Source organism: Bison bison, unplaced genomic scaffold (assembly GCF_000754665.1).
Source record: "Bison bison bison isolate TAMUID 2011002044 unplaced genomic scaffold, Bison_UMD1.0 scf7180017864148, whole genome shotgun sequence".
Lineage (NCBI taxonomy): Eukaryota > Metazoa > Chordata > Mammalia > Artiodactyla > Bovidae > Bison > Bison bison.
Window position 1 is genome coordinate 7,975,773 of NW_011494720.1, and position 16,675 is coordinate 7,992,447.

General features: G+C 49.8%; 1 protein-coding gene across 1 annotated transcript in view; it reads left to right on the forward strand.

Annotated features, from left to right (window-relative positions):
* Window positions 1-16,675, forward strand: part of SYTL3 (synaptotagmin-like 3) — a 97,137-nt gene that overhangs the window by 56,530 nt on the left and 23,932 nt on the right. The window contains exons 5-9 of the mRNA XM_010840880.1: window positions 3,201-3,252; window positions 4,500-4,572; window positions 6,207-6,285; window positions 7,815-7,939; window positions 13,241-13,372. Coding sequence (XP_010839182.1) covers window positions 3,201-3,252; window positions 4,500-4,572; window positions 6,207-6,285; window positions 7,815-7,939; window positions 13,241-13,372 — 461 coding nt within the window. The remainder of the gene's footprint in view (window positions 1-3,200; window positions 3,253-4,499; window positions 4,573-6,206; window positions 6,286-7,814; window positions 7,940-13,240; window positions 13,373-16,675) is intronic.

Below are 16,675 nucleotides of genomic sequence, written 5' to 3' on the forward strand. Positions count from 1 at the left end.
ACTGCAAGGAGATCCAACCAGTCCATCCTAAAGAAGATCAGTCCTGAATATTCATTGGAAGGACTGATGCTGAATCTGAAACTCCAATACTTTGGCCACCGGATGCAAAGAACTGACTTATTTGAAAAGACCCTGATGCTGGGAAAGATTGAAGGCGGGAGGAGATGGGGACGACAGAGGATGAGATGGTTGGATGGCATCACCGACTTAATGGACGTGAGTTTGAGTAAACTCCGGGAGTTGGTGATGTGGAGGCCTGGTGTGCTGTAGTCCATGGGGTTGCAAGGAGTCAGACACGACTGAGCAACTGAACTGAACTGAAAAATTACAAGAAATTCAAATTTCAACGTCCATTATCAGAACACAGACACACCCACTCTTTAACACGATGGCTGCAGTCACAAGCGCACAGTTGAGCAGGTGGGAGAGAAGGTACAGAGCCTGTAATACTGGCCATTTGGACTTTACAGTTAGGGTGTGTCAACGCCGAGGGTGGTGGTTCCCAGTGCCGCCAGCAGGGGGCAGCAGAAAGCCGTGTATGTGGGCCCAGCCTCCCGGGGCTCAGGAAGGGTATTTAGGAATGTGATGGGGAGACCAAGCTGAGGTTTAGGAGGGAGGTACAGGCCTGGGGTAGAAAGGCAATTAGCGAGGGGAGTGAGTGGAGAACGCCCAGGGTAAGTAGGGCAGTGGGGCACCCTCCTTAAGGGTTGGTGCGAGAGTAGACCCCCAGTGTGGAGGCCCAGTTGTGGGCCGTAGGGAGACGCTAGAGGGCTGCAGGTGGTGGGGAGAGGAGCATCGTTTTGGAGAGAGGGGCTGTCACCTGGTGGTCATGCCTCTGGGCAGCAGTCCCAGCAGTCCACGACTGGGAGGACGAGGGGCCAGCAGCCCCTGAGCTGTGGTCCCCCTGCCCCGCCACCCCCAGGGCTCAGAACTGCCCCTCCTCTGGAGTCTGCACTCTGGCCCAGGACAGGCTGAACAAGCAGTGTCTCTGTCTAATCTCCCTCTTTCCTCTGTCTTTCTCTGCTTTCGCAGTGATGGGGCCCTCGGTGCACTCGGGGTGGCTCCTTTAGATTCCAGCCAGTCTTCTTCCCCGAGGCTTCTGCAGATGTGAGCCTTCACTCTTTACAAGCTGGCTCTGCTGGTTTAGCGCTCAGCCTTCGGGGTGAGGCCTTTTTTATTTTTAAAGGGTTGTTTTGTAGTCGGACAGTGAGGAGGCTCACTCCTGTTAGAGTCTGGTGAGCACCGCGGTGAACCCCAGAAAAATGCACATGGGCAAGTGGACTCACAGTTTGAAATGTGATTTCAGGGCTCATCCGTCACCTGAGCTCCCCAAGTTAGGACCCCTGACTGGCAGTGGGCATAATCCCTGTAGCTCACACGGTAAAGAATCTGCCTGCAATGCAGAAGACCTGGTTTTGATCCCTGGGTTGAGAAGATCCTCTGGAGAAGGGAATGGCTACCCACTCCAGTATTGTTACCTGGAGAATCCCATGGAATTGGGGGGAGGGGGAGATCAGATCAGGGTCAGCTGGGGGGTTAGCCATCCCCAGCTTTAATGTTTGGGGCTTGATATAAGAGTACTTTACCCCCCACCCAAAGGCTCCCTGTAATTCCTGACTGTCTTACTACCCCGCCCCTGCCGCCCTGCCTCCTGTCTTATGGAGATGATGAAATATTTAAGGCTTTCTTTGGGAAGGATTATAGCCTTCTGAAGAAAAGTTATGACAAACCTAGACAGTGTATTAAAAAGCAGAGGCATCACTTTGCCAACAAAGGTCTGTCTAGTCAAAGCTATGGTTTTTCCTGTAGTCATGTACAGATGTGAGAGTTGGACCATAAAGAAAGCTGAGGGCCAAAGAATTGATGCTTTTGAACTGTGGTATTGGAGAAGACTTTTGAGAGTCCCTTGAACTGCAAGGAGATCAAACCAGTCCATGCTAAAGGAAATCAGTCCTGAATAATCATTAGAAGGACTGAAGCTGAAGCTCCAATACTTTGGCCACCTGATGCGAAGAGCTGACTCATTGGAAAAGCCCCTGATGCTGGGAAAGATTGAAGGCAGGAGGAGAAGGGGACGACAGAGGATGAGATGGTTGGATGGCATCACCGACTCAATGGACTCCAGGAGATAGTGAAGGACAGGGAAGCCTGGCATGCTGTAGTCCATGGGTTCACAAAGAGTCGGACACTGAGCGACTGAACAGCAACAACAAGAAAGCCTTCTGAAAGCACAACACGGGAGTTGCTCTGACCTCCTAGGACCATGCATCTGGCAGTTCTCAGCTGTGTGCTGGGTGCTCTGGGGGCTTCTTGGGAACTTCCCTGAGAGAATCCACTTCTGGTCTCCAGGCTGGGCAAGTGCACTGACCTCACCCTGTGCATTGGGCTGGGAAACATTGTGTTCACAGGACTGTGGGCTTTAGAGAGGGCTATTTTTAGGGTCTTAATACAGCACATCATAAAATCCCCTTTCCTTGAAACAAAAAGAGTACTATATCAGATGGAGTCTTATTTAGGAAATTATTAGCCTCTATAACTAGAAATAAGTAGATTACATTTTTTAAAAGATTAATTCAATCTGCGTAACAAAGAATGATTAAAGGAATATAGTCACTCCATTATGAAATGTTTGCAGAGGACAACTGGAAGCTTAGAAGCTTGAAGTGTTTTTCAAATGATCCAGAATTTAAAAATCTAATTCAGCATCAACTTTCAGTAAAAGCAATCATTTCCAGCAAGTATTGTCTCATTCTGTGTGTGGGCGTATGTGTGTGTGGAACATCAGCTTTAGGTGGAATATAATTTAGGTAACACAAAATTCACCTGTTTAAATGTACAGTTTCATGATTTTTTGGTAAAACATACAGATTCCCAGGTGGCTCAGTGGTAAAGAATCCACCTGCCAATGCAGAAGTAGATGGAGATGCAGGTTCGATCCCTGGGTCAGGAAGATCCCCTGGAGGGGGAAATGGCAACCCACTCCAGCATTCTTGCCTGAAAAACTCCATGGACAGAGAAGCCTGGGGTTTCAAAAAGTCAAATATGACCGAGCAACAGCGCACACCCCAAAATGGTCTCTTGCTTTTTAATCACAAGATGCACTGTTAGGAAAATAATAATTTTAATGTATTAGATCCTGTATTTCCATCATCTGTGTTGTATTCCTACTAATAAATGACCTCTACCGATATCTCTTCCAGGCAAGCACGAGACAGCCGGAGCAAAGCTCTTGCAATCTTATCAGAAGCTGAGGTGAGTGTTGTCAGAGGCCAGGCCGTCCTGGGCCCTCGGGGCTGGAGCACAGAGGAGTCAGCGAAAGAACGTATAGGTCTCCTGACTTTCGGATGTCACTGCTCTGGAATGTAACTTTAAAAAAAAGATGATAAAAAGTGCCTGGAGAAGATGCAGAGATATTTCCACATTCTTATGAAAAGCTACAAGGATTGAGCATAAGATTTTCTCACAAGACATTTTGTTTCTTGAATTTTTTTGATATGTTTTCAGGAAACAAAATGTTGTTTTTGATGGCATGTCCAATGAGATTCAGGACTTCCTGGGTGGCTCGGTGGTAAAGAATCAGCCTACCATTGCAGGAGATGAAAGAGACTTGGGTTCAATCCCTGAGTCAGGAAGATTACCTGTAGAAGGAAATGAACCCATTCTAGTATTCTTGTCCAGAAAATTCCATGGACAGAGCAACCTGGTGGGCTACAGTCCATGGGGTGGCAAAGAGTCAGACATGGCTGAGCACATGCACCAGTGAGATTCTAAACCAAGCATTTGCTTTTATGAATCATTCATGTCCCCAACATCTTGCCCGGTGCCTGACACTTTAGAAACATTTGTGGAATGAACACTGGTGAGTTTGAATAATGGCCTGAGAGATAGTAACTTTATAAACAAAATTCTAAACACCCAGCCATCGTGAAGAGAGCAATAATTCACACACCCGACTATGCCGAATTTATTAAAGTGTTCTTGAAACGTCTCCACCAGCAGCTTTTGTTTTGTTTTGTTTATGGTGAGACTTTCCAATTTCTGGATTTTTCATTGTTTTACTCCGTCCGTCCTCGTGCCAACTTCTTTTAGCATATACTTATGATTCCTCTTACTGTCGGTTTTTACATCCGTGACATCTGGGGCATTCTGCTGGGTGCTGTCCACTAAGAGGACGCTCATGTCCACGTGGCACCCATGTGTGGAGTCCGGGTGCCAGGGCAGCCAAGCCACAGAGCCGGGGCCCAGCACCCCAGCTGTTTTGTGAACACACGGCTGGAGTGCAGTGCCCTGGCCTGGGACCACAGGGCTGCGTCTCCCACGTTCAGACCCCAGGAATCAGCCCTGTGAGGAATGGATCCAGGCAGGCTGCTGGGCCCCCTTCTAAAAGGTGAGGCGTATTTTTTTGCAGAAAGGCAGAGGACTTGAATTGCAGGACAAATGTGAATGCTGTATACGCGTAATACTCACAACCCGTTTCTTGTCCCTGTGTTTCCCCTCAGCAACAAGATCTCTGTGGTTCCTCCCACTCCACCGCCTCTCAGCGAAAGCCAGTGTGGCGGCGGCCCTGCCAGGGTAACGTGCCCGTCCGGTGCCCGCTGGGTGGGGACGGGGATGGACGCGGAGGAGACGGGGCCGAGAGGCTGAGCCTCGTGGCAGAGCGATCCAGCCTTGGCTGGAGGGTCCCGAGGCCAGGAGGGAAGGGGGCCCCCCGTAGGAGGCCGAAGGTGCTGGGCTCTGCCTGGGGTCTGGGTTCCCATCACGCGCTGGGGGCCATGGGCCCGCCCCCCGCCACGCCCCGCGTCATCAGTGGACGTGTCTTCCGCCTGCATCCCACATCCCTATCTCTTCACTCTTGTTGTTTTCTTGCTTCTGTCCCCTCACCGTGCCCTTGAGTGTGGGGGTCTGGACGGGCTCCCGTGTGTGTCAGGGGCCTTGGGGGGTTGGAAAGGGAAATACAGGTTGATTCACAGGCATGTGACTCACAGATGGGGGAGTACCTGTGGAAATGTGTGTGTGCCTGTCTTTGAGTGTTTGTAGGTGCTTAGCGTAAAGACCAGGACTCTTCCCATCCAGAGAGTTAGCTGTGTGATTCTGGGGGACTTACCTGGGCTCCCAACTTCCCTGGTGGCTCAGACGGTAAAGCGTCTGTCTACAATGCGGGAGACCTGGGTTCGATCCCTGGGTCGGGAAGATCCTCTGGAGAAGGAAATGGCAATCCACTCCAGTACTATTGCCTGGAAAATCCCATGGACAGAGGAGCTTGGTAAGCTACAGTCCATGGGTCTCAAAGAGTTGGACACGACTGAGCAACTTCACTTTCTACTTTTACCTGGGCTCCCACCTGGGAGGCAGCAATAATCATACTCGTTTGGCTCGCCTCCGACGGCTGGTATGAGAAATTACCCAGATAATGTCTGTGCTGATACTTGGAAATTGTCAAGTGCCATAGAAACATGTGGTTTTGATTATTTATTATTCTGCATATTAAAGGGAGTAACTCCATCTCTGTACAGGATATACATGTCTGCTGGCGAGAGAATTCTTTTTCCAGTTTCAGACTGAGACCCCAGAGTGACCTTCAAAATCCTGCTCTACGCTCTCCTTGGGAGAGGTTTCCTTTACTCCTTGAGAGTAATTTATCTGAAGTTACTCGAGCACAGACATGCTCAAGACATATTACTGGGATGGATGGACGGATGGATGAGACTCGCAGAGGGGGTGGCCTCATTTCTGTTCTTTCTCTGCCCTTTTCCTCTCTCTTCTGCACTGGGGGGTGGACCTGACCCCTGGCTCCAGTCTGGCTCCTCCACGTTGACGTCCTCTCTGGACCGAGCTGGGGTCAGTGACGTAAGAGAAGGAGGCCAGAGAAGTAAGAATTTGCTCACTGAGTCTTTGAGGCCATGACGTGTCCGTGCTTATTTCTACGAGGTAGTTGTTAGCTTTTCGACAACCACATGGTACTGCCCCTTCCTTTAAGGCAGTTGTCAAAACTCAGAGGAGAGACGCTGAATAAAGAGGGCTCCTCCCTCCTCTCTAGAGGCCTGTGCCCCAGAGACACACGTGCACACACCCACATGCACCCCAAGAACCCACACATGCCTTCACCCACCCATACAGGCATTTGGGGGTTGGTGGCCTGGAGCCTTCTGGGGCAAACACCAGTCATCAGACAGAAGTCTCATTCTCTCCTTCTGTCTCTGCTTTAGTTGCAGGAACTCGGGCAGTTTAAAGGATTCAATAAGTCTGTGGAAAATTTGTTTCTGTCTGTCACCACCCACATGAAAAGTAAGTGGCTGCCTCTCCGGGGCTTCTGGCACTGCCCTGCAGGCCAGGCATGCGCACCGGCTCCTGGAGAAAGCCAGGGCCCTTCCCCTGTCCCATGTCTGCATCAGCAACAGCTCTGAAGGCCCGGCGTGCACTGGGACCTTTCTAGCTGCCAGCAGAGCAGGAGGCCCCAAAGCTTCCAGTGGGTAGACTGGACAGCGGCGTGGACGGCACTGCTCGGAGGGGAGCGACTCTGGCGTATCCTGGGGGACAGGGGACAGGGAAGCCCCAGGGCTTTGTGGGAGGGTAGGCGTGTCTGGGATCTCGTCTAGAGGGCAGAGGCAATGTACCGACTCAGCCCTGCCCGGCATGCGCGGGAGACACTCATCAACAGCGCGAGGGGTGGGCCACAAGACAGAGGGGCACCCTGAAGGGGCGCTGCCCAACACGATAGCCTCTGGCCTCACATGGCTCTTGAAATGTGGCCAGAGGAAAACGCACGTCAGATTCAGGAGACTCGCTATTGACCAAAGAGTGAACATTTTCATTAATAATTTTAATACCGATAATATATTTTCACAATACGTTGAATGAAAATGAAAGTGAAGTCACTCAGTCATGTCCAACTCTTTGTGACCCCGTGGACTGTAGCCTACCAGGCTCCTCCGTCCATGGGATTTTCCAGGCAAGGGTACTGGAGTGGGTTGCCATTTCCTTCTCCAGGGGATCTTCCCAACCCAGGGATTGAACGCAGCTCTCCTGCATTGTAGGCAGACGCTTTACCATCTGAGCCACCAGGGAAGTCCTAATATATTGGATATGTTGCATTAAGTGAAATATAGTATTTGAATTAACTTTGCCTGGTTCTTTTTGCTTTTTAAAATGTAGCCACTAGAAAATTTGAAATGACATATGTGAGCTGTATTATATCTCTATTGAGTGTTGAGTGGTTTCAAGGTCCGTGTTTGAGTGACAAGGTCCACGTTAGTGACAAGGCTGTCCTGGGAAGGAAGCCTTTTAAAGGACACATTCACCTTTGAGGGGGCACTTACCATATGGGGTTCCTTCCTTCCTTTCTTTACTCATCTGAATTCTAAACTACTCTATTGCAAAGAAATTTTTAAGTCATCTTTTCAGGGTTTGCTTATGGAAATGGTTATAAGGATACCCCAAGGCTTATTTCTACCCCAAGAAGCAGTATTTAATTGTAAAATCTCTTTAAGGAGCCCCTAAAAACCCAGCTTGTTTGTTCAGCTGCCTTCTTTGTGTTTGGACAACCAGACACTTGGGATGTATAATGGCCTAAATTCAGGGTAACCCGGCGGGGAGGTTGGGCTTGAACCCCCTTGACGGCAGCCCTGCCTGCAGAGACCTGGGAACACACGGTGACCATTCAGGAGCCAGCCCCCCTGTCCCGTGCTGGGGTCCCACGTCCAGTGGGATGTCAGGGACTCTCCTCTGGGCCCCAGAGCTCGGGGTGCGGAAATCCTGGAGAAAGTTCTCAGCAAAGCTGTATGCTCCCACCTGTCTTCCTTGTATTTCTTTTCTAGAACTCTCCAAGTCCCAGAATGACATGACCTCTGACAAGCAGCACCCGGAGATGGTCCCCAGGCAGCGTGAGGGCCGGCCGGAGAGGAGGAGCCAGTCTGACACCGCGATCAACGTGACCACCAGGGTATCCCTGGCCACCCCAATGCCTGCCCGTCTTCTCTATAGAGTTCTCTGTCCTTTTATTTCAAAGCTAGACATCAAGCAGTCTAAAAAACACTTATAAACCCCTCCATTGGGTGGGGTGGGGGTGCTGGCCAAATGAAGGTTAAAATTCAGATGTATTGATTTTGGAACATGGTTCAGAAAGGGGAAAGGCTTCCACGTGACCCCCACGGCCCCCTAAGGCTTCCAGGCCACTCCAAGCACGAAGGCTCAGCTTCAGTCTTGCCGTGTGCCCACTTATTCCTAGCCTGCGGATACACTCGCTCAGGCCAGAGGCTGGCACGTCCTGCTTCCAACCACCTCTGGTTAAAATCTGTCCTAATCTCTGAAACTGTTGAAATCATAAATGCTGCACGTCCAGGTGTGGTCGTGAGGGGACTCTGCAGGTACCTCCACTGGAAGAGATACCACCTGACAAAGGCCTGTAGGGAAAGAATTACTCTTCCCACCAGGATTAACCAAGCCAGAAGCAGATGCGCTGGAGTGTGAGGGAAAGTGGATGTTAGGGTCAGGAAACCTGGGTTCCGGTCTGGTCAAGGTGACCTGGCCGTGGCAGGCACCACCACCTGGCTGTTTGCAGGTGTGACAACTCCGGTTGGCTTGACAAGACAGGTGCCCTTCTCTGCAATACCGGGCTCTGTTGAGGGTGTCCCCAGACACACTGTTCTGTAGGCAAAGGGGTGATGGTAACCTCACCTTCCTGCTGGGACTTCCACGCACTCTTAAGATGCTGCATTCTGCCTCCATTCACCAGGTCATCACGTGACCTCCTGAGCATCCAAAAGCAGCCCCCCTCATCCCCCCAGGGAATGAAGGTGATATTGCCTGTTCCTTCCAGAGCAGCACAGTGTTCCTGCAAAGATCCCCTGAGATAACTTAGGCAGCAGTTTAAAGTCTCTGTTGTCTAAATATAAATCTAGATTGCTCATGCGTGTTACTCTGTGCCGGGCTCTTGCTAAAAGCTTTGCCTTTTATCCTCATACCACCCTGAGTGGGTATTCACTTGACCCTGTTTACATCTATGGAAGCTTAGGGAGATTGTCACAGACCCCTGGCAACAGAACCAGAAATGGGGGCCTGGAGTCAGTCTTGGTTTGGAGGCTGAATGCTGATTCTCCACTTTAACGTGTATGCAAGTCACTTGGGGGTCTTGTTGAAATGCAGATTTGAAGTCAATAGATGTGGCTGTGGGCGTGAGATGCAGGATCTCAGGTGTGTTTCTGAGGAACTCGGGACCGGGCAGGCGGTCTGCCGCCTCGCTGTAAGGGCAAGCCGTGGAGAGTGTGTGACATGTATTTGGAAGGTCTTTGAGACTCCGAAGTGCAAACAAGCGTGTGTTCCTTTCGGCTCTCCAGCGCCCACATGAACACCGTCCAAACTCGTTCCTGAATTGAGGTGGAAGAGAGGGTCAGCGTGCGTTTAGGTGACACTGGGTTCTGGGCAGATGGAGCATATGTTATTTATCAGGTTGGTCAAAAAGTTCATTTGGATTTTTCCGTAAGGTCTTATGGACAAATCCGAATGAAGTTTTTGGCCAACCCAATACTTGATCACATTTCATTGCAAAATTCCTGAGAAAGATATTGCTGCTCCTATGATAGAAATCTAGAACCTGAATTTTAGTGCAAGGTTAACCACCTTGTCTCATAGCCATGGCTCATGAAAAGTGGAACCAGGAATACACCCCAGGTTCGTCTGACTCTTAACTTATACATTCTTAACCTCTTCAACATATGCTCCACCTAAGGAGGACAAATGAACTTTTTAAATCCTTAAACAACCCTGTGAAGCCTGGGCTGTTACTGTCCCATTAAAGATGAGGGACTCGGGTGCCAAGGGATGGCCCGGGCGGGTAGCGTGGTCAGAGTGGCAGGGCCAGTCGGAGGCTACCCCCAAGAGCATTCCTGTGATTCCTGCCAGGAGACACCAGCAAGGTTTGCAGACCTGCATGGTTCCTGCTTCTGATGTCACGTACCAGGTGCTGGGGCATCGAAAGTATCCGTAGGCTTCACTCCTGACCTTCTGAAGTGATGCAATGTGACATCACCCTCCCCGGCTGCTCGTGCCGTGGCGGGGGGGACTGCTGGCTGACTGCAAGGTGGTCTGAAGGGCCAGCGGTGCCCAGGGGTAGAAGCCAGGAGAATGGGGTGGAGGGGTGTGTCCAGAGAGCCCCCAGCGGGTGGATCCTTTGTCCCTGGGGTGCCCACTTCACTGCCACACTCTTGGCAGGACACGCTTAGGACTTTCTCTCTCCCCACATTGCTTGAGGTTGCGGCAATTTTAAAGAGAAATTTAGCCAAATGTTTATAAAGTGCTCAGTAATTATGGCATGATCTATAAGTGCTAAATAATTACTGGGTCAGCATATAAAGAGCACATCTTTAAATAGGATGTCTGTCAGGCTGCAATTACGCTTTAGCTGGTGAGCTCACGACAGTTCCACTCACACTTCTATAGGAACGTGTAGGAGCCTCTCGCCAGCAGTAAGGAGGCAACACGGTGGGTGCCCTTTGTAAGTGGGGGACGCCGGCGGCCTTCTGCCGGGGGTGACACTGAGACACAGAACTAGGAAATCGTTGTCTTAAAATGATGCCAGGATGAGAAATCCCTGGGAAATTAGTTCAGGATTGCTTCTAAGTTATGTCTCTATCCTTTAAGTTGGAGCTGCAGAAATTCTCCGGGAGATATCTGGGCCAGGGTTCATCAAGAAGTGAATTTCTGCTGCCGAACTGCCCTCCTCTGGGGTTAACTCAGTCTTCATAAACCCTGGGTGCAGCATAGCTGTTTTCTAGCACTCCTGCACACACTAAACTTTATACTTGTTATTTTTGTTGCTGTTGTTGCTGCGTCGCTTCAGTCGTGTCCGACTCTGTGCGACCCCATAGACTGCAGCCTACCAGGCTTCTCCGTCCTTGGGATTCTCCAGGCAAGAACACTGGAGTGGGTTGCCATTTCCTTCTCCAATGCATGAAAGTGGAAAGTGAATAATTGCTAATTTAGTGTGTTAGTAGCTCAGTTGTGTCCGACTCTTTGCATGCCCATGGACTGTAGGCTGCCAGGCTCCTCTGTCCATGGGATTTTCCAGGCAAGAATTCTGGAGTGGGTTGCCATTTCCTTTGCCAAGGGATCTTCCCGACCCAGGGATTGAACCTGCATTTCCTGTATCTCCTGCATTGCAGGCAGATTCTTTACCCACTGAGCCATACGGGAAGCTGATAGACAATTTTTTAAAATCTGCATTTCTTTAGTTCCAGGTGAGCCTTCTAGTCTCCTTTTTGAACACCTTCATTTCTGAAATCCTCCCCTTGGGTGTCCGGTTCCTCCACCCTCCGTCTCCTGCCCTGTGCCCACCCTTTGGTGCCCCCGAGCCGCCTATTCTCTGGAGGACCTCACACATCACTGGGCGTGCGTGATCTCATGGCCAGGGTTCTGCCTGGCCTCTTTGGTCCCTGCAGTTTGACCTCTAGCTAGTCCAGGGACGTGCTTCACACCTGAGCATCGTGATAGCCCCTCATCCTGGGATACCCTAACTTTGGGTCTCTCCTCAGCCAGCCTCAGTACCCACTCAGGTCACACTCCCACTGAAGACCACCCCAGGGGCCCCTCCTGCACTCGCCCTCCCTCTCATCCCACTCACTTGGCTCGTGCCTCCATTTTAATGGTTTGTATCTCTGACGAGCTAGTGAGCCCTGGGGGCTTCCCAGGTGGCTTAGCAGTGAAGAAACCACCTGCCAGTGCAAGAGATGCAGGAGACTTGGGTTTGATCCCTGGCTTGGAAAGATCCCTTGGAGCAAGGAATGGCAACCCATTCCAGTCTTCTTGCTGGGAAATGCCGTGGACAGAGGAACCTGGCAAGCTACAGTCCATGGGGTCACAGAGTTGGACGTGACTAACCACACACGTACACAGTAAGTCCTTGGAGAGCAGACAAAGCATCTTCTCGGCCTTTCCCTCCTCCTCTTGTCCCCAGGACTTAGAGTGGTGCATTGAACACAGTGTTGCTTTAACAAATGTCATGGAATTGAGTTGAGTTCTGGGAAGTGAGAGCAAGAACAAATGTTACAGAGGCAGTCACGTCTTTCATCTCTTCCATACTAGTCTTAGCTTTTCATTCCTGAAAATTATGACCGTAGGGCAGCTGTTTATATTTCCAAGTTGAACTTCCAACCCAGTGTCACAGTCTAAAGTCTCAATTTGGAAAATTTGTCTTTTCAACCAGGAAGAGGTTCCCCCCTCCTTGTTCTGTACCATTGCCGTCCGATACAATGGTCCCCAGCCTTTTCGGCCCCAGGGACGGACTTCATGGAAGAAGTTTTTCTGCAGACCAGGGTGGGGATTGGGGGTCGGGAATGGTTTCAGGATGATTCAGGCACGTTACGTTCACTATGCTCTTTATCATTATCACGTCAGCTCCACCTCAGATCATCAGGCATTAGCTCCTGGGGGCTGGGGACCCCTGCAGACAGAGCTTTCTAGCCACTGCCGCATGTGGTTACTGAGCACTGGAAATGTGTCTAGTGCGAACAAGAAGCTGAACTGATTTGATTCTAATTGATTGGAACTTAAATAGCCCCCTGTGACTAGTGGCTACCATATTTGAAAGCACAAGCTGTACACATTATAGAAATCCCAACTATAAAATATTTTTGTTTAATTTAGAGACATATTTTGATTTTTTTCCCTTTTTTAATGAGCATATCAGAGATGAAATTCTGCCTCACAGGCTGAATACTCTATTTCATGTGGTTAAATGCCTGTGTCATTGTGAAGGTCAAATATGGACTTCAGTTTCTTTAAGACTTGTACTAATCCTTAAGTACTTTCCTGGTGGCTCAGATGGTAAAGAATCTGCCTGCAACGGGGGAGACCTGGGTTTGATCTCTGGGTGGGGAAGATCCCCTGGAGAAGGGAACAGCAACCCATTCCAGTATTCTTGCCAGGAGCCTGGTGGCTACCGTCTATGGGGTTGCAAAGAGTCAGACATGACTGAGCGACTTGCACTCACTCACGTCCTTAAGTAATCCACCCGTCACTGTTCGTGAATGTCTCAAAGCTCAGTGATGTCTGCCTTGGGACCCCGAGTGTGTGTGTGTGTGTATGTGTGTGTGTTTTTGTTTATCCACATGGAAGCGTGCCCTTTTATTCAGCACCTGGAAGTTTACATATTAGCGACATGCAGGCCATGCTCATTGAAGTCATCACATTTGAACAAAACCAAACTGAGATGCCGACTATCCTGTTAATTTTGTGTGTGTTTTTTCAGGCTGGCACACCAGATATTCTGAAACCTCTCAGTCCAGAGAGTCCCAGACGCCCCATGAGCCCGGTTTTGAAGCAAGAAGACATCTCATCCAGTCCAGTGCTCAACACTTCGTTCTCAGGAGGCTTGAGACAGGTGAGTCTCATCTAATAATCCTTGACCCGTGCTGTGTGGTTGTCATTATGTCAAACTGGATTGGTCGGCAAGGGTACAAGCGACGTGTTGTCTTGTGGGATAAACTGGAGCACAGTGAAGTGCTGAGGTGACATTTTACTTAGATTGACAGCTGGGGGAAGACAAAAAAAAACCTGGCTAATCTTTGGTGGTTTTCTCTTTTACATCTTATTGTGAGCATAGTCATACAGGCAGAGAGTAATTCATAGTAAGTCACGGTGTCTTAGGATGAGACGTGTTTAGTTTTGACGAAGTCTGATTCATCAGGTTTTTCTCGCATGGTTGCTTCTCTGTCTGTTTTAATTAGTTGCTTTTTATTTTTGGTTGCATGGGGTCTCGGTTGCTTCGTTGCTGGTTGCAGAGAGCGAGGGCTACTCTCCGTTGCGGTGCAGGGGCTTCCGCTTGTGGTGGCCTTGGAGCATGGACTCGGGCATGCGGGCTTCCAGGATTGCGGTGCAGGGGCTTAGATGTGTGCCCACATGGGATCTTCCCAGATCGAACCTGTGTTCCGTGCATTGGCAGGTGGATTCTTACCTCTCTACCACCAGGGAAGTCCTTTCTGTCTTACCTGCCCACAGGTCATGAAGATATTCTGCCATGTCTTGTTCTAGAAGCTTTTACAAAAGCATAGCTTTTATGTGTGGTCCCTGCTCCAGCTCATTAATTTTTGTGAATGGTGAAAGGTGCAGGTCGACGTTTGTTTTTTCCAACATACGAATACAGTTTATTCCAGTGCCCTTTGTTAGAAAAAGGACTCTGATTTTTCCATTGACTTTGGTGTCTTTGTTGAAAGGCAAAGGACCGTGTCACTGCGGACCTTCTCCTAGGTTCTCTGTTCTGCTCCACTGACCTGTTTGTCTTTGTGCCAAGGCCGGACTGACGTGATCACTGTAGCTTTGTAGGAAGTCGGGTGGTTTAAGTCCTCCAACTTTGCTCTTTTTTGAGATTGCCTTGTAATGTTTTAAACATAGAGTCTTTTCATAGGCAGGCCTTTTTATTCGTTCACTTGTTATTCAAAAACATTGCATGAATGTTGACTCTGTGTCTAAACCCGTGATATGTATTAGATATGTAAGAAGGAGCCTTGGGTGAGGGGTGCTGAGGCTTCAGTTAAAGCTCTTTAATGTATTCAGTGACCTCAGACAATCACTCAAGAGGGAGGGGACATACCTGTGCCTAAGGCTGATTCATGTTGATTATATGGCAGAAACCAACAAAAGGTTGTAAAGCAATTGTCCTCCAATAAAAAATCAGTTCAGTTTAGCCGCTCAGTCGTGTCCGACTCTTTGCAACACCATGGACTGCTTTTTGTGACCCCATGGACTGCAGCATGCCAGGCTTCCCTGTCCATCACCAAGTCCCAGAGCTTGCTCAAACTCGTGTCCATCGAATTGGTGATGCCATCCAATTATCTCATCTTCTGTCATCCCCTTCTCCTCCTGCCTTCAATCTTTCCCAGCATCAGGGTCTTTTCCAAGGAGTCAGTTCTTCACATCAGGTGGCCAAAGTATTGAAGCTTCAGCTTCAGCATCAGTCCTTCCAATAAAAAATAAATTAATTAAAAAAAAAATAATCACAAAAACTCCCTCAGCTTCAGAGTCCTCATCAAGGAGATGGTATCAGAATTGTTCTTATTTCACTGGATTGCTTTGGTAATCAAATGGATGCTTACCTTCTGTGGTGTAATACAGTGGTTAAGAACTCCGCTTCTAGAAATCAGCATCTTGGTTCACCTTCCAGCTTCTTTAGTGGAAGGAGCATGTTCCAGCGCTAGTATTCTAACCACTGTGGTACTTTAGCCTTCGGGTGGTTGTATTTTTATGAAAAATAGTGTCTACGTCAGAAAATGATAAACTTACCCCATCCCCATGACTGTCCAGCAGAATATTCAGAAGTCACAGCAGAAGCAGGCTAGACCTTGAAGAAGCGCCAACATCCTTGATTCAGTCCACAAAATGCTGGCAGTTCCCAACCCACCCTTTGGCTCCAACCACTGGCTCCTGTAGGTGGTCCCGCGTCCATCAAAACCATTGCTCTACACCCTCGCTGCTCAAAGTGCGGGGTTACCTGGGAGCTTCTCAAAGATCAGAATCTCTAGCCTTCCCTCAGACCTACTGGAGTCTGAATCTGTAATTTAGAAAGAGCCCCAGCAAATTCAGGCTTCCCGCATGGCTCAGTGATGAAGAATCCACCTGCAATGCAGGAGAGGCAGGTTCCATCCCTGGGTCATGAAGATGCTCTGGAGGAGGAATTGGCAACCCGCTCCAGTGTTCTTGCCTGGAGAATTCCCATGGACAGAGGAGCCTGGTGGGCTACAGTCCATGGGGTCAAAAAGAGTCAGACATGACTGAGCAGCACGTACCAGGAGATTCATGCACACATAGACACGCAAATTGAGCCCTGTCAACTTCAAATCCAAGTGAAATACATTGTTTGTTAAGGATTCTTTAGCAGTCTAGGGATGTGCAAAAGCACTGCGTTCAGTTCTCGCAGCCCCTATTGGGGAACTCTCCCAACTCCTGCCCTGGGTCACCTCCTGCCCTGGGTCACACAGCAGCAGTCCTAGCGGAGCCAGACGGAGTGGCCCTCCCCCACTTGGATGCCCTGAGCATCAGGGATGGTCCTGCCAGGGCCTCTCAGGTTGCTGCATTGGGGTATGGGTGTTGTTTATACTGGAGAAGAGTTTGGAAAGGTGAAGGCTCTGAATGAACACTTCCCTGAGGGGGAGCTTAAGCAAGGGCAGCTCCAGAACATTCTCTCCTGGGGCTGAACCCCGTGGTGGGTACGGACAGGGAGGCAGAGGAGCGGCCTCTGGGAGCTTTTCCAAGACCCATGGAGAATTTGCCTCCACCCCAGCTAACGTGCGGACTCCAGCCAACTTGAGGGGGTTTTTTTTATTATTATTAACTAGTATTTATTTATGACGGCATCAGGTCCCAGCTGCGGCATGCGGGATCTTTTGGTGCAGCACGGGCTCTTGTAGCTGTGGCATGTGGCTTGTGGGAAACCAACTTCCTAACCAGGGATGGAGCCCGCGTCCCCCGCACTGGAAGGCAGACTCCCAACCTTTGGACCACCAGGGAAGTCCCCTAGCTTGAACCTTGATAAGGCTGATCCAGGAGGACGGGGCCAAACCCTCCTAAGAGTTTTTCAAACTCGTCCAGGGTCCTCTCTACTTGACTCTTAAGCTCCTCCAAGGCCCGGAAACCAACACAGAGGTAGACACACGACTCGGATCCACCCCACAGCAGTCCGCGGGGCCGT